The sequence below is a fragment of the Miniopterus schreibersii genome (genome assembly GCF_964146895.1).
Source record: "Miniopterus schreibersii genome assembly, chromosome: 3".
In the NCBI taxonomy this organism is placed as follows: Eukaryota; Metazoa; Chordata; class Mammalia; order Chiroptera; family Miniopteridae; genus Miniopterus; species Miniopterus schreibersii.
In genome coordinates, this window is record NC_138103.1 from 69,367,929 (window position 1) to 69,390,351 (window position 22,423).

The following is a 22,423-nucleotide window of genomic DNA, read 5'->3' on the forward strand; positions in this document are numbered from 1 at the left end:
AAGCTAATAATTGGATCAAAAAGGTTGCCAGAACTTGCATACTAAGCCACGGGTTGATAATATCTTAATAAGTCATCTCTATTGAAAATAAAAGAAAGAAAATATCCATCCCACAGGTAGGACTCCTGAGGATGTTGAAACTAGACCAACTCTCTCAGCCTTTCCCTTCTTGGGTCACCTTTTCCAGATGAATGTGTGTGCAGATGCTCTGAATACTGAGTGTGGGACACCAGTGTGCTGAATGCATTTTTGCTAGTAAGGAAGTAAAAACGGAAAAGGTACTTAACACTCCCAAATATGAATCATTTAAAAATACAGAACCAACCCTTTATTATCCATGTGTAGATTCTTTGTGACAAATTTGTAATCCCAGACTGGCTTCCTCCTACCACCCAGCATTCTTTTGGGTTAATCTCTCAGGGTCACCATCTGTTAGGTCTATGCAATCTTTCAAGGCCAGCTCAGCTCTCACCTCCATGGCCCCTGAGGAAAACATTGCCTTCATTAATAAAAATTCAGTCCAGACTCCCCAACATTGGCCCTGAAAAATGCCTCTCAGTGAGAAAGGAAAACTGATGTCAGCTTCAGAGGACGCTGTACCCCTAGGCCTCTCTCCGTGGCATCCCTCACTCCATACTGCCCCCTCATGACCCAGTCCCCTGAGGTTGGGAGGGAGGGAGAATGTTTCTCCCTTAACACTCAGTCCAAGCACAGACACAAAAAGCCTTCTTTGCATTCCTCCCAGCACAGCCAAGGAAGGGCTGGAGTCTCCAAACCCTGCTTGGGGACAAGAGCAAGCAAAGCAGTGGCTTCTGCTTCACACTCTCCCCACCTGCACACAGTGCCTTGGACAGGACAGTTTCTCTGCTGAAAGAAGCTGGAAAACCACTGCTGTGATTCATCATGCATGTGCACTTTCATGGAATCAAGAGAAATGACAAAGAAAAACTGAATAAAACATGTTTACTTTGTGTATGCTTGAGATAATATTTTCAGTACTTCAAATCTCTACCCAGAGGAAAGACACACTCTTTCCTTTACATGTCTCCTTCTTCCTTTCAATTTTTAAATTCATCCCCATATTAGCAAATTTAAAAATTGGAAAGTATTGCCTGATGTTGTCTAACAGAAGAGATTATTGGGGCGGGGGGGGGGACAGTATGGTGGGGTCATTGAGCATGTGGCCTCTGGTGTCTGATGACCTGAGTTCATTATCCCAGCTCCAACACTCACTAGCTGTGTGCCTTGGCCACACCCTCTGTTTGTCCATCTGTAAAACAGGGGTGACAGTAGTACCCGCCTCATAGGACTGATGTGAGAATTAAGTTAGATATTCCATGACAGACTCGGGGTAGTGCCTCCTATATTGTAAATGCTCCATAAATATTAAACAAGCAATAGCAATTGCATTGTTATTATTCAAGTGAAGCACACTTTGAGCAATTGCTTTTCAGATCAGTTTTTCTCTTTTTCAAAAGGTTCAATAGAAGCTTTAATAGCTTTGTGATTTTACCTTGAGTTTAAAAATCTTCTACCACAGGAACAAAATCTCAGGAATCCATCCCTACCTGCTCCACCTCTGAGCCTGGACACAATCCAGCTCCCTATGCCCCAACTTCCATGGGGACATTTTTTGGGGGAACAGCTTAAAATGCCCAGATCCAAGCAAAGGGCCTCACATGGGCCTGAGAGTGGGTTCACCTGGGTGGGGTCCCCTGCCTGCAAGTAACCTGTGTTCTCCTTGTCACTGTCTCCAACAGCTATGCGGGAAGGAATTTAACCGGATGCACAACCTAATGGGCCACATGCACCTGCACTCTGACAGCAAACCCTTCAAGTGCCTCTACTGCCCCAGCAAATTCACCCTCAAGGGGAACCTGACGCGCCACATGAAAGTCAAGCACGGTGTCATGGAGCGGGGCCTCCACTCACAAGGTACTCACTCTTCCAAGAAGCCCCCCTGCTTGCCAAGGCCAGTGGGTAACACATGGGTGGTGACCTTGTTTACAGGGCACTTTATTTTATTCTTATGATCAAAAAGGGAGTGTAATTGTCAATGCCACACTAGGGTAGCAGGAGCAGGCTGACAATGTCACTATAACAAATGAAATGCTAAGATCTAGAGGCAGTGAGCAAAATGAATTCTAGGAAGTCAGAGCCTTGTTACGATGCCAGCCGGTACCCTTACTAGTTTTTTTGTTCCAGACATGGCATCAGGTGCCTCACCTCCTTGAATCCTCACAGCAGGTTCAGGCTGGAGGAACTTTTGCTACCCCCATTTTACAGATGGGGAAACTGAGGCTTTGAGACATTAATTTGCCCGAAGTTACTCAACTGAAAAGTGGCAGAGTCAGGATTTGTACACACACCTTTCTGGCTCTAAACCTTGTATTGTATCCACTTCATCGCACAGCTGTTAAAGGGCATGCGATTTTTCTTTCCTTTCAGAAAAACGGGTCTGCCAGCTCTGTTATCAGCAGAAGTGTGTCTGTAGGAGGGAGGCCTCCTCTTACCTGTTCACGACCAGACACACTCAAGGGCAATTCTCGTGGCTCGGTGGGGCTTACATCTCCCTCCCCAAGTCCTGACTGAACTGATGGAAAGCTCTCGCCTCGTTTATTGTCTTAGCCCTCGGGCCTCAGCAGTGAAGAGTTCATGTTCCAGGTCTGCTGAACTTGGCAGGTTGCTCCTTAGCCACCTAATCAGGCAGCCCTGCCATGAGCAGGCAGGAAGGGCAGCCTGTCCCGGGCAGTGCGCTCTGAGCCGTGGCAGCGCTGGGCAGAAGGAGACAGCGTTGTCCTTTGGGTCTGCATGTAGGGAGAGAAGACATACAAGTAGGTAACTTAATCATATTAGCTGGCTGCTCTTTTCTGGACACTAGGATGACCAAAGCACAGGGCTAGACACTTTAGGGCTCATTCCCACAATTCTGTGCAAAGTAGGCTGTGTCATTCCCATTTTATACAAGAGGAGACCAAGGCCCGGAGGTGTTATGTAAACTGCTCAAGGTCAAACAGCAAGTCTGAAGGCAGAACTGGAATTCCAACTCGAGACTTTCTGAGTCAAGCCATGCTCACCACACTAGGTAAAAAAGCGGGTGATTCATTCCTGTTTGCTTTTTCTCCCACCCTTTACAAGAGGTGGGCAGATAGGTACACATTTTCATAAATAAGGTGCACACAGCACACACAACATGAAACAGAATGACTGTAGCTTTCAGATTTTTACAATGCCCACTGAGTTTCCGGTGACTCCCGGGCGACGGAACTGGGGTCATCATAAAGCAAGGCCTAGAGTTTGTGCAAAAGCCCTGAAAATTTTCTTGTTAAAAAACAAAAGCAATTTTCTCTCTTGACAAATGCTTTTGGCCTGAATTATTCTTTGCATCTCTAGTTGCCTGAGCTGCTTTCCAGAATAGGTGAAGTTTGTTCAGTCGCTAGGGCTGGAGGCACAGAGGACCGTGATGAGACAGACCTCCACCCAAAAGCCTAACCTGGCCACCACATTTACCCCATATGGATACTTAAATCCTAAAAGGCACCTGCCGACTCCGTCATTCTGGAAAAATAAAGAGCATCACTATGCATCAGAGAGTTGCTTTGAAAGATGTTAACAGACTTTCAACAATTTTAATGTTTTCATCTACAAAAAGTGTTAGCATTTTTTCACTCTAGTTTTTGAAATGGCTCAAAAATCATGGCCCAGATGAAAAAGATCCCCCTGTGCCCCTGACAAGACTAAAGCTATAGACAGCTTCATCGGCTGACGATTTCATAAAGCCGGCAACGCTGATCAGCTTCCTTTGCATGTCCCCACCCAGAAGCCTGGTCCTCCTTCGGGGCAGCAAGCTGCACCCCCAGACCCATCCCTCCTATTTCTCCTCCCCAGTAGCCTCCACCTGTCCCTTGGGGCCTGACTGCTGGCTTACCGCAATCAAGATCAAATCAGGTGGCGTGCTACCATGGGGCTGCTGGCTCCTGAAGTCTGTCCCTGCAGAGTCCTCAAACTGAAACCAGCAGTGAGACCCTCTTACATCACTGTCCCTGATAGCAGGGACACTTGTAGTTGGACACAGGGGCTTTGGGGGTCCTCTGAGCACCTCTTTGTGCCCTCCTTACTCAGGCTATGTTTGGGGGCCCAGGTATGGGATGAACTCCTTGGCCCCAAATGGTATATCTTTTTTTCCCAAGATGAAAATACCTTTATTATTGTTTTTATTTTTCCTCATGGTAAAATATATGCTCACTGAAAACAATAAAATAAATACATCAGAAATAAAAGGAAAAAAATGTTAAAATCACCTCATTTTCGAGGCTTTTGACATACATCTTTCATTTTTTGAGACAGAAAGAGTGAGGCAGAGAGAATGAATGAATTAGGCCTACACTATAAATGTATATAATGTAAGTATATATTTTTTTAACTTAAAATATATGGAGAATACGTTTTTATGATTATGAGGTCTCTACATCTTCCACACATACTTCATTGTGTGGATGTACTATTATTTATTTAAACAAACCTCTACCATTAAATCGATAAACTGTTTTCACAGTTTCTTTACAAAACGTGGTGCTGAGCATCCTCACACGTAGATTGTGTGCACCTGCCCATTTGCATACTTTCATTTCTCAGCAGTGTAATTGCAAAGTCAGCGGAAGCTTGTCTTAAGCTTTAGGTGCGCGTTGCCAAATTCACCTTAAAGGGGTTAGACCCATGTAGCCTCTTCCCGGGAGTTTATTTTTAAAATGTAAAATCAAACCGTCCTGAACGGCCCTGGGCACCACCCCCGCCCGCTTTCAAAGGCTGTGCTGGGCCTGACGGCTGCCTTTGCTCTCGCAGGTTTTGGAAGGGGGAGGCTCGCCCTGGCCCCGACGGCGGGGGTCCTGAGGGGCCTGGAGCAGGAGGAGCCCTTCGACCTGTCCCAGAAGCGCCGGTTCCTGCCCGACGGGGAGAGCGCCAGGGGCAGCTCCCGCCCCGAGGAGGACGCCTGCTGCGAAGCCGAGCGGGACAGCCCGGGCCTGGCCTCGCCGGGCGGGCGGCTCTGCGCGCCCCGGGACCTCCCCACCGAGCCCGGGGAAGCCTTCGAGGAGGAGGAGAGGGAGGAGGAGGAGGAGGAGGAGGAAGAGGAGGAGGAGGAGCAGAAGGAAGCTGGCCCGGAGCCAAGCAAGGACGGCCTGGGGGCGGAGGGCGCCCGCGGGGCCCAGCGGCCTGGCCTCCGGCTGCTGCAGAGCGCCCGGGGCGCCTCCTTCTCTGATTACTTGTACTTCAAGCACAGAGATGAGAGTTTAAAGGAATTACTGGAGAGGAAAATGGAAAAACAAGCAGTGCTTTTAGGCATCTAAGTGGACAGTTTTAGAATCACGGAAAAGGAGACGTAGGCAGTTCAAATACAGCTTTTCTGCATGAGTGTCATTCGCTGGAGGCTGGCGACTGGCTCAGACTGGTGAGCAGGGACCATCCTCAGTAGTGTCAATGTTCCTCAGGTCATTCCTGGCCCCTGGTTTTTAACAAACAGGTCTCTTCGGTGTTATTTCTGATCTCCGATATAATAAGCTGCATACATTCTTCTAGATATCTCATTGTAAGCTGATGCTGAGGTGCTTTTAGAAATTCTATTTTTCTTTAATATACAATACATGGTAAATTTCTTTCAAGTTGCAAAACTATGGTGCTTGACATATTACCTTATCAATGACTATTTAGTCGAATGTGTGAAAGTTACAATATTTTTCCAGATAGATGCAAATATGAGTAGTTGTATATATAAAAGTTGCCTTTATTAAAAAATTCAAAAATATCAGAAATGACACAGGAGGGTGAGTTATTGAAAAGGGTGTTCTCACTCAGTCGCTGCAGAAATAAGATTTCCAGAAAAAATGAATAATTCTGACTAAGGAAAGCCCAGCCATACTTAGGTTCCTGCCCGGGTCTGCCTTGCTCAGCTCCAGCCACCTTCATTAGGTGTGGCATTAAGAGCCGATTTTCAGATGCCCAGCAGCGCTCCCACCTGTGTCCTGAGCAGAGCTCCCTCCTGGAAACCTTGCTTGGGGGGCCCCATGCCCCATAAAGCAGCTGCAAAAAGAATTGTCACCTGTGAGCAGTTGGTTTTTCCTCGGGGCTGGAGCTGGAGAAGTAAGGGGAGTTTCCCTGAAATCTAAGGTCTGACTTATTTGGAGTATTAGAATAGCTAGCAGCTAATCGATAGTAGAGGAGAGTCTGGGCTGTGTTCTGAATGTGCCTGCATATTAGAATCAGCTGGGGGAGCCTTTTGGAAACTGCCTAATCTGGGTCCTCACCCTCTGAGATTCTGATTAAATTGGTCTGGAGTGGAGCCCCAGCTTCAGTTCTTTTCTAAATTGCCCCCATGATTCTTATGTGCAGCCAGGGTTGAGAAAGACTGACTGGGCTCAAATAGTGGCTCCCAGGACCCCCTCCTAGGGACTACATAAATATTTCTGTGTCTGGCTTCAGACTCATTAAGAGAGAGCAGGAGACCATACTTCTGAATCATACTTCTGACTTAGGCTTTTCCCCTGTTCTGTAGGAGTCTCACAAGGGGGGACACACACACACAGTATAAACACACACCCTCTGTATTACGAGATGATGCCTGTGATGTTTATGGTCACTTAATGTTTTAAAATACATAACCAGCTTATAGTGACTAATTATATCTTCCTAGATGCTTGAATCATGATTCCAGTGAATGCCAATGTTACAGTGGGTTGGTTGCACCCAGCAGGTAGGCTTTCCTTAGGCATGGGCACCGGGTAAAGCAGTACTGACAGAACGTCACATACCTGTGACTAACCATAAGCAGGAACCCTCTGGTACTGTGTCTGTGTTTATATAAAAACTGCCTCTAGGTTGGTAGTTTCAACTCTTATTTGTAGAGCTAGGTACTGTTTATGATTTTGCCTCCTCTCCTCCCAAAGTCCCCAGTACATTTCTTTAGAAGACCTGGCCCATCTCTGACGGCTGGTTGCTGGCTTTTTCTCTTGGCCAAGGTGCTTCCCCACCAGCCTCATCTAATTCCTTTCATTCACTAGGTGCTTTGCCAATTCCTGATGCAATTCTCCTGCCACTGTGCCTAACACGCATGGCTTTTGCAGTTACAAACACAACTCTGGGCCAAGAACCTGTTCCAAGTCCTCAAGGGCCAACTTGCTTTTCATTCATTATTAATGTGGCTCATCCATGCCCTGATGAAATCACCCAGGAGGCTGACCCTGTGGTCTGTGAGGTCCCAGCTCTTAGGGTCCTGTTCCATACTTACTCTTTCAGCAGTTATGTGTTGAGGACCTACTACTATAAGGGCTGCAGACTTCCAGTTTGTTCTGGGTCTGGCTAGCTGGAAAAGGAACCAGGAAATCTAGCAGAGCAAGCTCTAGTCCTTTCCAACCAAAATGGATCATGTGCGAATGTTTGAGGAACAAGGTAATGTTGAGATGGAGAGAGTACGGTCTAGAAGAGTGGTTTTCAAATTGTCTGTTGAGGAGCCAGAGGTCCCTGTGAGGCCCCTCTGAGGACTACGGTAGAAGGAGAAGCTCTCAGCCTCGTGCCCATGTCATTCAGAGTGGTTCAAATTTCATGTTTTCATACGTTAGCCTTCTGAGTAAAATTTCATTTGGAAGGAGTAAAAGGTCTAGGAAGAGTAGTAAAAATTGTTATGGAGTGTATTCTAAAGCCTGTTTATAGTTCTTGACTCTGGGTATGAGATATTTAATTAGATCTAACCCCATGGTTAGTATACACTGACATTCTGGGAACCAAGGTTAAAAATGTTGGTTTAGTATGTTGTTGAGTGACCAAAATCCTGGTTTGCCTGGGACAACCCTGGTTTATACCTGTGATCCCAGAGTAATTACCAGTAGTGTCACCTAAGCTCTCAAAATTGTCCTGATTTGGGTAGTAAATTATATGGACACTGATGCATAAGTACAGAGCTCAGGAAAGGGTTGGCCAACCCTGTCAATGGGTTAATTAACCAGAATGAAAACCTGAAGCAGAGTCTGGGGCCATCCTCAGAGAATTAGGGGATGAAACCATCCAAGGTGATCAGCACTCCAGGGCCAGGATGCCATGGCATTCATCACATTGTTACACTCTGAAAATAGGTCACTACCAAATGCTTTCCAGGCTTTTGACCACTGTCACTTTGAACCAACCATCCGACCAGCCAAGTGGCATATTTTTCTCCATCCTTTCAATTCAGGCCTATGACTACCCTTTCTTGCTGTCTTTCAATTCTTTTATTCTTTCTTTTTTAAAAAATGTGACTCCCCATTGGCCATGAGCCTGAGGCTGACCTTTCACAACCCTGCAGAGTAACTGGTGTACTTGTATTTGGGTAGCTGTGTGAGAAAGCCCAATGCTCATATTGTATTTATTAAGGCCTGAAGGCATTTGCTAAAATATTAACATCGTGTTTGAATCATGATCTTTGTCTGCTTTACTGGAACAAACTGTAACGGAGCTAACATTTCCAATCCTTCACATATTTGGACAACATTACACCAAATGTTGATTTTGTACAGAATTGTGGCTTGCTATTTAAAAACTAAAACTCCAAGTGTGTAGCAATCCAAGTTGTGAATATTGCTTTCTGCTTTAGTGAAAAAGCAGTTTACCTGGAAAGTTCATGTAACCTATATTTTGTTAATTTAAGCAAATAAAGATGTGTTGAAAAAGCTGAGTTAGTTATTTGCAAATACCCAGAATTTTGCAAGGAAGCTGCCATTGTCCGTGTCTCACTCCTGCCCTCATACTCTCACCAGGGTGGTTCCCGTTGGCCAGGGCCCAGTCCAGGGACACAGATGTTGGATTCTCCCTCCCTCAGGCTTCAGACGGGATTAATGCAGCTCAGCCCATGGCCAGGCAGGTGATACCTTCCTCACCCTCTCCATCTTTTCTATTCAAAACAATTAGTTCTGGAAGGGTGGCATGGGGAAGTGGGAGGTTAGAGGCAGGGTTCTTTGTAAAATAAAGTTCAACCAAGAGGCAGTGTACCTTAGTGGGCAAGAGCACAGCTTCTGGTGCCAGGTTCCTGGGTTCAAAGCCCAGGTCTCCTACTTCCAATCTTTTGGACCTGACACCAATTTGTGAACTTCTCTGTGCCTCAGTTTCCTCATCTGTAAGATGGGACTAAGAACAGTACCTTCCTTACCAGGTTGTTGTGTGGGTTAAATGAGTTAATATATGTGAGATGCTTACGTGCCTGGCTCATAGTCCATGCTGTGTCAGAACTGGGCATTATTATCATCAGCAAAGTGGCCAGGAAGCAGGACACTCAGCTCTCCCTCCTCAACAGAGAACTCACAAAGCGGCGTCAGCATGGGAAACTGGTGGTTTCTATGGGAGCTGCCCTGTTAAACACTATACACTGTTACACGCCAACCACTGTGCCAGGCATTCACACTCTCGGTCTCATTAAGCCTCACACAACTCTGAGAGGCAAACGCTGTTACCTCCATCTCGCCAATGCTGAAATGGACGTCTGGGAGGGTGAAGCACCTTGCTTCAAGTTACCTGGCTCACAAGTCCCTCCTGTGCCTTCAGAGCATTTAGCCTACCGCAGGTCCAAGTCTCTGAAGTAGAGGCTGAGACAAACGTGAGTGCAAGGTGCTAATCAGGGATTGGCATCTGTTAAAACAAGGGTGCGGAAAGAAGACTGAGCAAAGAGAGAAGCCGAACTGTGATGTGGGCCCAACCAAGCCTCAGCGGGCAGCTCTGGGGCAAGGACTTCCCATCAGAGCTATGCCACCTTGGGCAGAGGTGTCAGGGCCTTTGCACCCCCACCAGACAGCATGAGTCCAGGCAGGGGAGACTCTTCCCCAGGGGCAGCTGGAGGCTATCACAGGGCAGAGGGAGTCCTTCCTTGAAGAGAGCCTGGTGACTCATCTCCAGCACAGTCCACCCCTTGCCCACTCCCACCACATGGCGTGTATGCATGGAGCGTCTCCTCCAGGGTCGCAGCAGGCTGCTCTTCCTCAGGGAAAACTTAGACCAGAGTTAGTGGGACAAATTTCAGCCTGCACTGCAGCAATTAGTCTAGTAGACTAATGCTCATCATCGGCTTCCTTATTGCTTGTCTAGATACCTCTCACTTTTCCCAGTGGCATGACCCGGGTCCTCATCACCAAGGGGTCTGAACCTTGGCCATCACGTACTATGGACTTAATGTTTGTGTGGTCCCCCCGCCCCCCAGATTAGAGTCGAAGGCCTAACCACTAGTGTAACAGTATTTGGAGGTGAGGCCTTTGGGAAGTAATTAGGTTTAGATGAAGTCATGAGGGTGGGGTCTCCATAATGGGATTAATGTCCTCATAAGATAATGGGAAGACCGGAGCCCTCTCTCTCCACCAGGTGAGGACACAGCAAGAAGGCAGCCATCTGAAAAACGGGAAGCGAGCCCTCGCCAGACATAGGACCTGCCGGGACCTTGATCTTGGACTTCCCAGCCTCCAGAACAGTGAGGCACAAATGTCTGCTGTTGAAGCCACCCGGTCTCTGGTATTTTGTTATAACAGCCCAAGGAGACACGTGCCCTTGTCAGAATGGTGTTGCTGTACCTGTTCATTTACAGTCGCAACTGGGGAGAGAAATACCAAAAGAAACCCAAGGGAGTGACCTGCGTTCACACATATTCCTCCCTGACCAACTGTGTAGCCCTCCTCCCTCCTCGTGATCAGAACAGAGCAGGAGAGGGAGTGATGCTAGGTGAGGCTGGCGAGGAGAGCCACTGAGCATGTGGGTGAAATCACGGGATAGACATTTTCTAAAGCGCATTCTGCCTGTAGGGTGGAGGACGGGTTGGAAGGAAGGCAGGATGGTGCTGGAGACCATTAAGAGTTAGTTTTAATAGTCTATGAGAGATAATATCAGCCTGGGTTAAGGAGGGAGCAAAGAAGAAACTAGAAATGGACCGTTCAAACCCATTTTGGAGGCCCATTTGACTTGTTCTACCAAAGGCAAATTTTAATAAGACAAACGTATGTCTTTCTAGGTACAAAATAAACTGACAATATAAGGTTCATCTCACATGACAGAAAGGATGATTTCAATTTTTATAGCTATCATAGAACCCACACTCCTCACCCCATTGTCAGGAGAACGTATTTACCAAGGACGTAATGTAGGTGGAACTCGGTCCATCTGGTGTCTCTCAGTTTGTTCTGGGCTACACCTGGTAAAGAAGTAGAAAGTCGAGACTGAAGAGGACACAGGTCCTGGGAACAAATGGCAGAAGTGAAGACAAAGGAGAACAGAGTTGAAGACCAGAAACCCAATGGAGAGAGGCTAGAACTCCGAGACCCTCAGGTGAGGCTGCAGAGCCCTCTTCACCCCTAAGGGCCTGAGGGCATCTCTGGTCCAGCCAGTGAACAATACAGGTTCACGATAATGAACTTGCTTGGTCCAAGGACAGTTAGTCTCTACCTATTAACTAAATATATGTTCACTTCAAACTGTTCAGTTCTCAAAGGGCTACAGTCCAATGATCTGGAAACTTTTATCCAGTACTCACATTATTTTCTAACAAGGCGGAATAAACGAGATGTGGCTGTAGTTTCAGCCCTAACGTGAATGGCCCCTGGCACTCCAGACAGCACCTAAAGAAGAAACAAAAACAAAACCTGAGGAAGGAGTCAGTCCCCGCCCTTCAGGAGCACACAGTTCTCTGCAGGCCTAGGGAGGCTGACAGGAACACACTAATGATTTTTCAAACGTCCTTTCTCCAAATCTCCAAACTCTCTTCTCTGTGAAAACCCAGGTGTGAACACAGCCGGTTCCCTGAAGCATTGTGGTATTTCATTTTTTTGCACAGCAGAGCTGAGCCAAGAGTAACTTCCAGTCTCATTACAAACATGCTCTACAAGTGGAGGAAGACATGCTCATTTGATAGCTGGGGAGTGACCCTCAGAGGGTCCCTGGGGACCCAGTATCAGTGGCGCTCACTGTTTCCTCTTCCCTGGATGCAACAATATATTAAGAGACAGAAAAAAAAAGAGGAGGTTGGCTCTTTTCATGATTTTCCTTTTTAATTTTTGTTGAAAATGGAACTGTGTTCTCTTGAGCCTTCAAACAAATGGAGGGGAAGTGGAAGCCCAAAAGTTTCTCTTAGGCTCCCCAGAGAGGGGTCTGTGTTTGTAGTGGGATGTGGGAAAAGTCCTTGTGTATCTGCTGCATTGTCACGTCGTACCAGAGTGATTTGCAACAGGAAGTGTGGGATGAATGCAATTTCTATGTAAGAGAAAGTGATGGAGCCCCAGCCTTTGAACCAAAGATCTCCACTTGCCCTTCATCTGTAAGATGTGCTTCCCCTGACCTCACCGCCCCCCCATCTGTATTGGTGGATGAAAGAAACGCAGGAACTCTCTCTGAACTTGACCCAAACAAGAAGTCCAGCCAGAAATCCTTGCTGTTCAGAATGCACTTGGGCAGGGAGGGCGAGAGGAGGAGGGTGCTTGGAAGCACATGCCAGAGATCACAAAGGCAATGGGGGGGCAAAGGGGCTGCTAACGCCTCTGGCTTCGTACCTGAAGAATCACTTCACACTGATGCTTGAACTACGCATCAGGAGTCTATTCCCAGGGCAGGTCTTAAACAAATGGTCTTTGGAAGGAGAACAGAGGAGATAAATTAAGAGACATCTAAAAAGATTACAAGGATACTTCTTTCATTTTAGCAAGTCATCGTGTTAAGATGCTGGCAAATAATTTTGTTTCTTCCAGAAAGCCGTAGTAATGAAGCTGGTCTCCAGCCTGTGTAGGATGAGAGGGTGGGCGAGGTAAAATCTATTAGTCATTCTGGGCTTGCAGAGACTGTGTTAATGGCCCTGTTGAAGGACAGCTTCCCTTCCAACCTGCAGCGAGCCGAGCGAAGAAAACAGTTTCACTTGGAGTGGCAAGTCGTCCAAGTCAGAAGAATGTTGAAAATCCCGAGCTGTGGCTTTGCAAGACTGTGTACATAGGGCATTGAGTCAACTGCCTCTTCTCAGTCCTAGAAATCCAATGGAAAATAAAAGAAATATCCTCAGCAAAGTCTTTATAGGAGGAAAAAGCAAAAAATCAAAGCAAGGTGATGCAGAGCCTTAGCAACAGATAATTACAACGCCAGCATCCCAGGGGACATTCAATAAACAGTCATCGAGTGTAATGATGCGTCTCTGAAGCGAGCGCAGCCGACAGGGGCTAATCCCCTCAGAAGTCACTCTAAGCTGCTATCAGCACACACCGGTGGTTCTGAGGATTTCAAAGGGCTTGTCTTTGCAGCAGCTCTGGGTGCCCGCACACTGCTAATCCCCTTACCTTCCGGCTGGGACGCTTCACTTTTGATCCCAGGTTTATGCAATTAAATGCTTCGTCTTATTCATATTGGTAGCTCCCTGAGCCAAGGACTTGGCCACCACTGCGCCATCTCCAGCAAGTTTTTAGACAGACCTCGAGATCGGATGTGACTGGTAGACTAGAGGAAGGGTATAAGACGCACATGAACTTACCAGGGAGATCCTTCAAGAGGGCTTGTAAGAAATGCTGCTGTCCCAAAACATGTATCTTTCCATTATGGCCAAATAAAACTCTACGGAGCCCTAGCCCGTTTGGCTCAGTGGTTAAGCGTCCCAGGTCCCTACCAAGGGCTCATACCTCGGTTGCAGGCTTGGCCCCTTTGGGGTGAGTGTGGGAGGCAATCAGTCGATGTGTCTCTCTCACATTGATGTTTCTCTCTCTCTCTCCCTTCCACTCTCTCTGAAAAAACAATGGAAAAAACATCCTCGAGTGAGGATTTAAAAACGAACAAACAAACAAAAACTCCACAGAGAGGGAGGGGTCTCCCTGAATGGTGGAGTAAAACCTCAACCCCAGAGAGACATCTATTGAACGGGCAACAATTAGCAAAGACAATCATCCAAAATCTCTGGAGATTGACCAAAGGGCTTAGAGCAATTTAAGAAATATTTATTCAACGAAATCTACAGAAGCCCAGTGGGATGGTGGAAGGCATGGCTGCACCCACCCTGCCTACCAGATCCACGTTGTGGAAAATTATTCCAGTGGGCTTGGCAGCCGGGTGGCAACTCCCATCTCCCCAGCTTCGTGCAGAAGACCTGTCCTGGGACGATGGCCAGGCAGCGATGGCAGTTACCCTCCCCAAGCCCCTGCTCAGTAAGGAGGAGCCGAGTAGGGCAGCTGGTGAGGAAAGTCCCTCCTCCCCCCGCAGGCCTGTGTCATGGAAGAACGATTCGAGTGGATTTCCAAGTGGACGTTGCACGCGGCAGCCCCCACCCTCCCGGTCCTGGTGTAGGAAAGCGATTCTAGGCCGGTAAGCACGGCAGATCCCATCCCCCGCCTCTGCCCCTAGAAGACCCGTTCTGGGGGAGGGCAGCAGCTCGTGGGGATGTTTGTACAACATTGTGAATGTAATTCATATATTCTAGGGTTTTATAGTATGTTCTTTTTTATTGTGGTAAAATATACATAACATAAAATGACCATTTAAATTATTATTATTTTTTAAAACATATCTTAGTTGATTTCAGAGAGAGGGAGGGAGAGAAAGAGAGAGAGAGAGAGAAACATCAATGACAAGAGAGAGTCATTGATCGGCTGCCTCCTGCACGCCCCCGACTGGGAACTGAGCCCGCAGCCTGGGCATGTGCCCTGACCGGGAATCAAACCGTGATCTCCTAGATCCTAGGTCGATGTTCAACCGCTGAGCCACGTGCGGCTGGGCTAAATTATTTTTAAGTGTGCAATTCAGTGGCATTAAGTACATTCATAATGTTGTTCAATGATAAACAGAAATTTTCCGTATCCCAAACAGAAACTCTTTACCCACTAAACAGCTCCCCACTCTCCCCTCCCCCCAGTCCCTGGTAACCTGTCTTCTACTTTCTGGGTCTATGAATGTGACCTCTCTAGATAACTTTACCTAAATGCAATCACACAATAGCTGTTCTCTGTATCTGGCTTATTTTACTTAGCTTTATGTTTTCAAGGTTTATCCTGTTGTAGCATGTGTCAAAATTTCATTCCTTTAAAAAGCTGAATAATATTTCATTGTATATCTGTCTAGCTGTCTCTGTATCTATCCACCCATCTCTCTATAGATGCCACATTTTGTTTATCCTTTCATCTGTCCGTTGGGTTGTGAGCAATGCCGCTATAAACATTCGGGTAGACATACCTGTTTGAGTCCCTAATTTAATTCTTTGGGGTATATACCTAAAAGTGAAATTGCTGGGTCATATGGTTACTCTGTGTTTAACTTTTAGAGGAACTTCCAGACTGTTTCCCACACAGCAGCAGCATTTTAGATTCCCACAAAGGTTCCAATTTCTCCACATCCTTCCCAACACTAGTAATTTTCTATTTTTTGGATAATAGCCATTCTAATGGGTGTGAAGGGGTATCTCTTGATTGCAATTTTTAAATTTCTTTAATCTGTCTAGCTATTAATGCAGAGATCCATTTGTATAATCTCATGAGTATAAAAACAGAAAATAAAAGATGGAAGATGGGCTGGAACATCTTCCTCAAAAATAACCCCTGAGCGCCCAACGATTTACCTGGGTTTCATTCTTATTTCCTTGTACCTCCCATCCTTCAAAGGCAAGGGCTCTGATTGAGTTTTGAAAAGAACTATTTGTTAAAGTGGTTTCATTACCTTTTACCAGTCCATTTAGGGTGTGGGTGATCCTAGTTTCCCTTGACCCCAAGTTGCCAGGTGACCTAATAGCTATAACAAGCTGGCTATACCCTTGGTTGGCCCCTGTAAAGCCTGTACAAAAAACAATTGGGGTTAGTCTTCCCTGGGACTATAGAAAGTTCCCAAATTATAAGCAAAATAATTGCATTCCTGTTGAGGCAATGATTATAGAATTCTGCTCGTGTAAAATAACTGTGTATAATATTAACAACAATTAAAACTATTCCTTAAATGACTTCAGTGGTATTGGTAGAGTTGCCAATCTAGACACCTCCCCCTTCACCCCAATTTTAAGTGTCCCCCCCGGCACTAGACATTTCTTTTCTGGAGCTTTACAAGGTAACAGTGGACAAGGACTGGTGCTAAGTATTCCGAGAACCATGCGGCACGGGCCCTGCCCTCCTCAGCGTGTTTCTCTTTCCCTGAGCAATGAAGTTAACATCGCTCTTGGCCTGTCATAAGGTGCATGGGTTAAGGAGGAGATTTAAGAGTCAAACATGTATACTGAACTGGAAACTCTGTTAAGTCCTCACACCTTTAGGGTGAACTTTAGAGAACTTCGAAATGTTCCCAGGCTTGCATCGCTATCTGCCTAAGGGTACAGGGTGACTGACCTGAGGCCCACCCCGCCGCCCTCCACCCCTGGCACCCTTGTGGAGACTCAACACCAGAGCTTCTCGGCAGCAGCCCTGAGGCCTTTCACCTGCACCCCTTTCCTCGCCTTCTCACTGTGCTCCATTCCCCCGCTTTCCCCACACAACAGGTCACTCTTCTTAGTGACAGAGACACACGCCTCTCTTTGCCATGTAACACAGTCAGCTTCAGGGAGGCAGATTCTTGACCAGGCTGGTAGCGTTTGCATTCCCGTCATGGAGCTGCATCAAAGGGCGTCTGGAGGGAAAGCCCCTCCCCGGCTGCGACAGGCCATCAAGCAGAGTGACAGAGCCAGGTGCAGGGACGGATATTCCCATCACCCGCACCAAATTACAGCACACTGATGCCAACTTCTGAGAGTCTCCGATTTATGTTGCTTCCAGTACATTTAGCAAGGATAACTGTAACTTATAAAAGAACAATTTAGCAAGCAGACAGCTGAGGCTTTTAAGATTTTTATTACACAAGGCAAACACCTGAATTTTTCCTCAGGCCTGTGGTGTGGCAGTGCTTTTCAAACTACAGGTTATGACCCATTAATGGGTCATAAAATCAAGCGAGTTGAGACCAGAATTTTTATAAAATAGAATAGACTGGAATAGAAGCTATCTGAGAATATTATGCGTAATGAGGCTTAGTGTTTTTGGTGATTTTTTTGTTTTAGATACATATAGATGAATGGATGCTGGATAGATTGCAATGTAAATGTTTTCCTTATTGTTAATCATGGCCAAAATAGTTTGAAAGCCACTGAAATACTAAATGTACAGAAATAGCATGTGCATTTTATCAAAACAAATGAAAACACTCACTCAGTTTTAAGGAAAACTGAGTTATGGGCAAATTATATATTTTTAGATTTGTATGTCTCTGAAATTAAAAGGGCATTTTTGTTTGTTCTGTTTTTTAGATTCTTTGTTCAACCTATTTTACGTAGCATAATGCCCTCTTAGGTCCATCCATATGGTCACAAATGGCATGATTTCATTCTTTTATGGGTGATTACTCCATTGCATATATGTACCACAACTTCTTTATCCACTCATCTATCCATGGACACTTAGGTTGCTTCCATATCTTGGCTATTTTAAATAATGCCGCATTGAAGCATAGGGGTGCATATATCTTTTTTAGTTTGTGGTTAGATTTACTTGGGTTGCATTGTAGCTCTATTTTTAATGGAATTGTTGGGTTGCATTGTAGCTCTATTTTTAATGTTTTTGAGGAAATTTTGTTCTGTTTTCCATAGTGGCTGCAAACAGAAAAGAGCTAACTCATAGATACAGAGAACAAGCTGATGGTTGCCAGAGGGAAGGGTGGTGGGGAGAAAGAGGCGAAGGGGATTAAGAAATACAAACTGCCAGTTATAAAGAAGTCACGAGGATGTAAAGTACAGCAGAGGGATATAGTCAATAATACTGTAATAACTATGTAAAGTGACAGATGGATACCAAGCTTACTGTGGTCATCACTATGTAAGTTATATAAATGTCTAATCACTACATTGTACACCTGAAACTAATATAATATTGTATGTCAACTGTAATTGAAAATAAATTTTTAAAAAGGAGTATGTCAAAGACAAGTTCCAACTTAAAATCCTATGATTCTCTCAACTCATCTTGGCAGCTGTGGTTTCTCGAGTCACCAACTTCTCTAATAAAGTGGAAGCCTTTCTGGGGTGATGACACCTGTATATGGCATTTAAGACTATTTGTTTTCCCTGCCTCCATTGTAAATAAAGTCCCTGGAAGTCAGAAGTTTTTAAAAATTGTCTCGCAGTTCTAGGATCAGTCTGATTTGTTAAGCAGGTCTTCAGGATGATATGAGAAAACTTGTTTACAAAAAAACTTACCAAAGAATTGTGTTCTTTTCTATTACCGTGTAACTCTCTTAATCTCACCCTTCCAACCACCTCCTAAGATCTTGTCTTTGGATCAGTGATTCTAAGAACTGCTCTCACTCCTCCAGTATCTACATGCCCAGTACTTTCAGGTGGGAGATGTGTTTTGTGAAGCTTACCCATAGGGAGGGGTAAGGAAATGACAGTAGTTAACATGTCCCAGTCCATTTATTTTTTTATTTTTATTTTTTTTAAATTTATCTTTATTGTTGAGAGTATTACAGGTATCCCATTCCAACCCCCAAATGGCCCCCTCCACTTTGCTCCCCTCCCCTCCCCAGGCCTTCACCCCATTATTGACTGTGTAAATGGGTTATGCATATAACTTCTTTGGCTAATCCCTTCCCACCATCCACCCCCTTCCCTTTTTCCTCTGAAATATGATCATCTGTTGCATGTGTTAATGTCTCTGGATCTATTTAGTTCATCAGATTCTTTTGTTCATTAGCTTCTTCTTATAGAAGATCCTTCAACTTTTCCTGTAGTGCTGGTTTGGTGGTGATGAACTCCTTTAGCTTTTTCTTATCTGTGAAGCTCTGTATTTGACCTTCAGTTCTAAATGATAGCTTTGCTGGGTAGAGCAATCTTGGTTGTAGTTCCATGTTTTTCATCACTTTGAATATTTTTTGCCACTCCCTTCTGGCTTGCAAGGTTTCTGTTGAGAAATCAGCTGACAGTCGCATGGGTGCTCCCTTGTAGGTAACTGACTGATTTTCTCTTGCTGCTTTTAAGATTCTCTCTTTGTCTTTAACCTTTGGAATTTTAATTATGATGGGTCTTGCTGTGGGCCCCTTTGGGTTCCTCTTGTTTGGGACCCTCTGTGCTTCCTGGACATGTAAATCTATTTGTTTCCCTAGGTAGGGGAAGTTTTCTGTCATTATTTTTCCAAATAAGTTTTCAATTTCTTGGTCTCTTTCTTCCCCTTCTGGCACCCCAACAATACGAATGTTGGGCCTCTTGTTGTCCCAGAGGCTCCTTATACTATCTTCATATTTCTGGATTCTTTTTTCTTTTTGCTCTTCTGGTTGGGTGTTTTTGTTTCCTCATGTTCCAAATTGCTGATTTGATTCTCAGCATCCTCTAATCTACTGTTGATTCCCTGTAAATTATTCTTCATTTCAGTTCCTGTAGCCTTCATTTCAAATTGGTACTTTATTATGTCATCGATTTTCTCAATTATTTTCATCATACTCTTACTAATATCCTTGAGCATCCTTATAACCATTATTCTGAACTCTCTATCTGTTAGCTTGCTTGGATCGATTTTATTTAGTTCCTCTTCTAGAGATTTCTTCTGTTCTTTCCTTTGTCACATGTTTCTTTGCCTCCACATTTTGGCTGCTTCCAGGTGTTTGTTTCTATGTATTAGGTAGAGCTGCTATGTCTCCTGGAATTTGTAGAGTGGCTTTGTGTAGTAGGTGTCCTGTAGGGTCCAGTGGCTCAGCCTCCCCAGTCACCTGAGCTGGGCCTTCCAGGTGCTCCCCTGTGTGGGCTGTGTGCTCTGTCCTGTTGTAGTTGAGCCTTGGTTGCTATTGGCATCGCTGGGAGGAATTGACCCCCAGGCCAATCAGCTGTGAGGACCAGCTGCAACTACAGCCAAAGAGCTGCTGTGCTGGAGACACCCCTATGGAGCAGGATTTACTTCAGTGGGGCTTTGGTGTTCACCAAGTGCTCCCCTTGAATGTGCCACTCGTGGATGTGGTAGGGCTGTAATCCAGCATGATCGAGTCTGACCACCAGGTGCACTGTCTCTGGGGCCTCCCCGGAGGTGCAACGTCAGCCTGTGCCAGTGCCTTGCCGAGGGCCCCCCAGCATGAGCTACACAGCAAACCGTAGTTGGCTGCTACTTGTGCTGGGCTTGGAGGTGTCAGGAGAGGCCAAGCTATGAGCCAATGCAGCTGCCGCTAGTGCCAGGCCTGGGGCCGCTTATCAAGCTGTATGGGGCCCGCTGCTGCCTGTTTGAGAGATTTTAGGAAAGTCCTAAGCATGAGGCTCGAGAGGCCACTTGCACAGAAAAGCCCCTGGGAATGGCCTGGATGAGCTGCAGGTGGGGAGGGGCGGGGCCTCGGGGAATCCCGGGGCGGGGCCAAAGGTGGGAGTCAGGTGCTGGGGATTCAAATATGGCGCCTGCCTGCCGGCTGTGTGCGGGGAGGACTCGCCACAGGAGCCATGGCCTCCGCCAGCCCTTCTGCCCGGGAGGAAGCCGCCCCCCACCTCTCGCCCGGATCTCAGGCAGGTTAGTTCCCCTCCGAGTGTCCCGGGTCCTTTCAGGCTGCTCCCGGCGCTGGGCTCAGAGGGAGCGTCCGAGTGAGTCCGTGCCGGGCCCTTTAGAGGAGCTGCTGGGACTCCCGCGGCCTCAGCGACCCTCAGGGACAGTCCCCGCTGGTTTCACAGCCCGAAGGTGTGGGGACGTCTCTTTCTAGTCCTGGAGCCCTGGGCTGGGGGCCTGCTGTGGGGCTGGGACCCCTCCTCCTCTGGGAAACCTCCGCCGCCGAGATGTCCTCCTGGGTTTCAACCATGACACTGGGTGTGGGCCCGCGGCTGCGTCTCCGCCCCTCCTACCAGTCTCGATGCTTCTTCAGTTCCCTGGTTGTGGGGCTTCTGTGCAGCCAGATCTCAGGGGGCTCTGAGTGATGGTGGTTCTGTATTTTAGTTGTAATTTTGATGTGGTTGCGGGACACAGCGGGAGCAGCTGTTACCTATGCCACCGTCTTGTTTCTGCTCTGTCCTGGTGCATTTAGAACTGGGTTATCTGTTTGGAGGATGTTTGAAAAGGAAAACCTGCCTTATGTCAACCACGACACAGGAGCAAATGGTGAAATTAGAAGAAAGTCACATATCTTTGATTCTAGATAGGACATTAAAGAACTAGGCATCGCAATAGTTTTTTTAATTCCTTCTAGTTGAAGATTCTGTCTTTAAAGGAAGACAGGTCATGAGAAATGAGCAGCTAGCTACATGGCTGGTGGAAGTTCCTGGCAAAAGTTATGGAGTCTTGAAGGAACACGTTTAATAGGATCAGAATAAATGGCATTCCTGAAGCTATGGCGGGGGAGAAAAGTTCTAAGAAAAACTATAATGTGAAATGTTGGGAAAGGTACCAGGTCCGAGAAGGCTGAAGGGATGACGGCTGTCAGAACCACAGCTTGTTCAGTAGCGGCACAGGACAGAGCAGAATCCACAGACCAGGTAAGCCTGCCACGCAGTGGCCGTGACTGGGGCAGTTTCTAGCATCTGGAAGGCCGATGGAGAGCAAGGATGTCTTGCAGACAGCAGGAGAGGGCAGGCAAACAAGCAGTATCAGGGGCATCTGAAAGCAGATGGCCACTCATTTCTGGCCCTTGGAGCTGTCTAGTTCCTATGAAATTGGGGTACCAGTCAGGCAACAAAGCACGCAACTCAAAAATGGGGATCAAGAGAAGGACTCAGCACCAACTGGTGGTTCTAAAAACACACTTCTTAGACTCACAGCACCAGCAGCACCTAGGAACTAGTTAGAAATGCAAATCCTTGGGCCCGGGCCAACTGAAATTAGAAGCACCCAGCAATCTGTGTTTGGACAGCCCCTCTGTGATTCTAACTCATGCTTGAGTTTGAGAACCATCTGTTTAGTGATTAAGTGCATGGACTATAGAGCCAAAATGCCTGGGTTTAAATCCCAGCTCTGCCAGCGTGATCTCAATTTCCTCATCTGTAAAATGGGGATAAAAATAATACCTATCTCATAGTTTTGAGAGTTAAATCAGTCTCTCTCTCTCAGTGTTTAGAACTGTGTCTGTGCACATGTAAGTGTTAGCCAACATTGCTCTTATCATGAGTCATTAGAACTCGGGTACACAGATGAAGTAGAACCAACCATCGCCCACTTGATGTGGAAGTGCAAAGGTCTGAATTCAAGGATCCTCTCACCTGGGTCCCTGACGGGCCTGCAGGGAGGGGTAAGTTCTAGCTATGGAAACCAGAGAACTCAGGGAGCCAGGAGGGTGAGTGTACTAACTGGCTTTAAATGTTTGAGTACTGTGCTGCCCCATTCCACATTCCTTCTAAAGAGCAAAACTAAGGCTAAAAGGTGAAATGTAAAATGTTTTTAAGACAAGGAAGAACTTTGAAAACTGTTAGAACTGTCCGGCAATAGGATAAGCCACCTCCAAAAGCAGC

The 22,423-nt window shown here is 46.3% G+C and overlaps 1 protein-coding gene across 1 annotated transcript in view; it reads left to right on the plus strand.

Annotated features, from left to right (window-relative positions):
* The window catches only part of ZNF366 (zinc finger protein 366), a 62,024-nt gene extending 53,342 nt beyond the window's left edge, over positions 1-8,682 (plus strand). The window contains exons 4-5 of the mRNA XM_081133863.1: positions 1,761-1,935; positions 4,843-8,682. Coding sequence (XP_080989989.1) covers positions 1,761-1,935; positions 4,843-5,345 — 678 coding nt within the window. The 3' untranslated portion in view covers positions 5,346-8,682. The remainder of the gene's footprint in view (positions 1-1,760; positions 1,936-4,842) is intronic.
* The last annotated feature ends 13,741 nt before the right edge of the window (positions 8,683-22,423 follow it).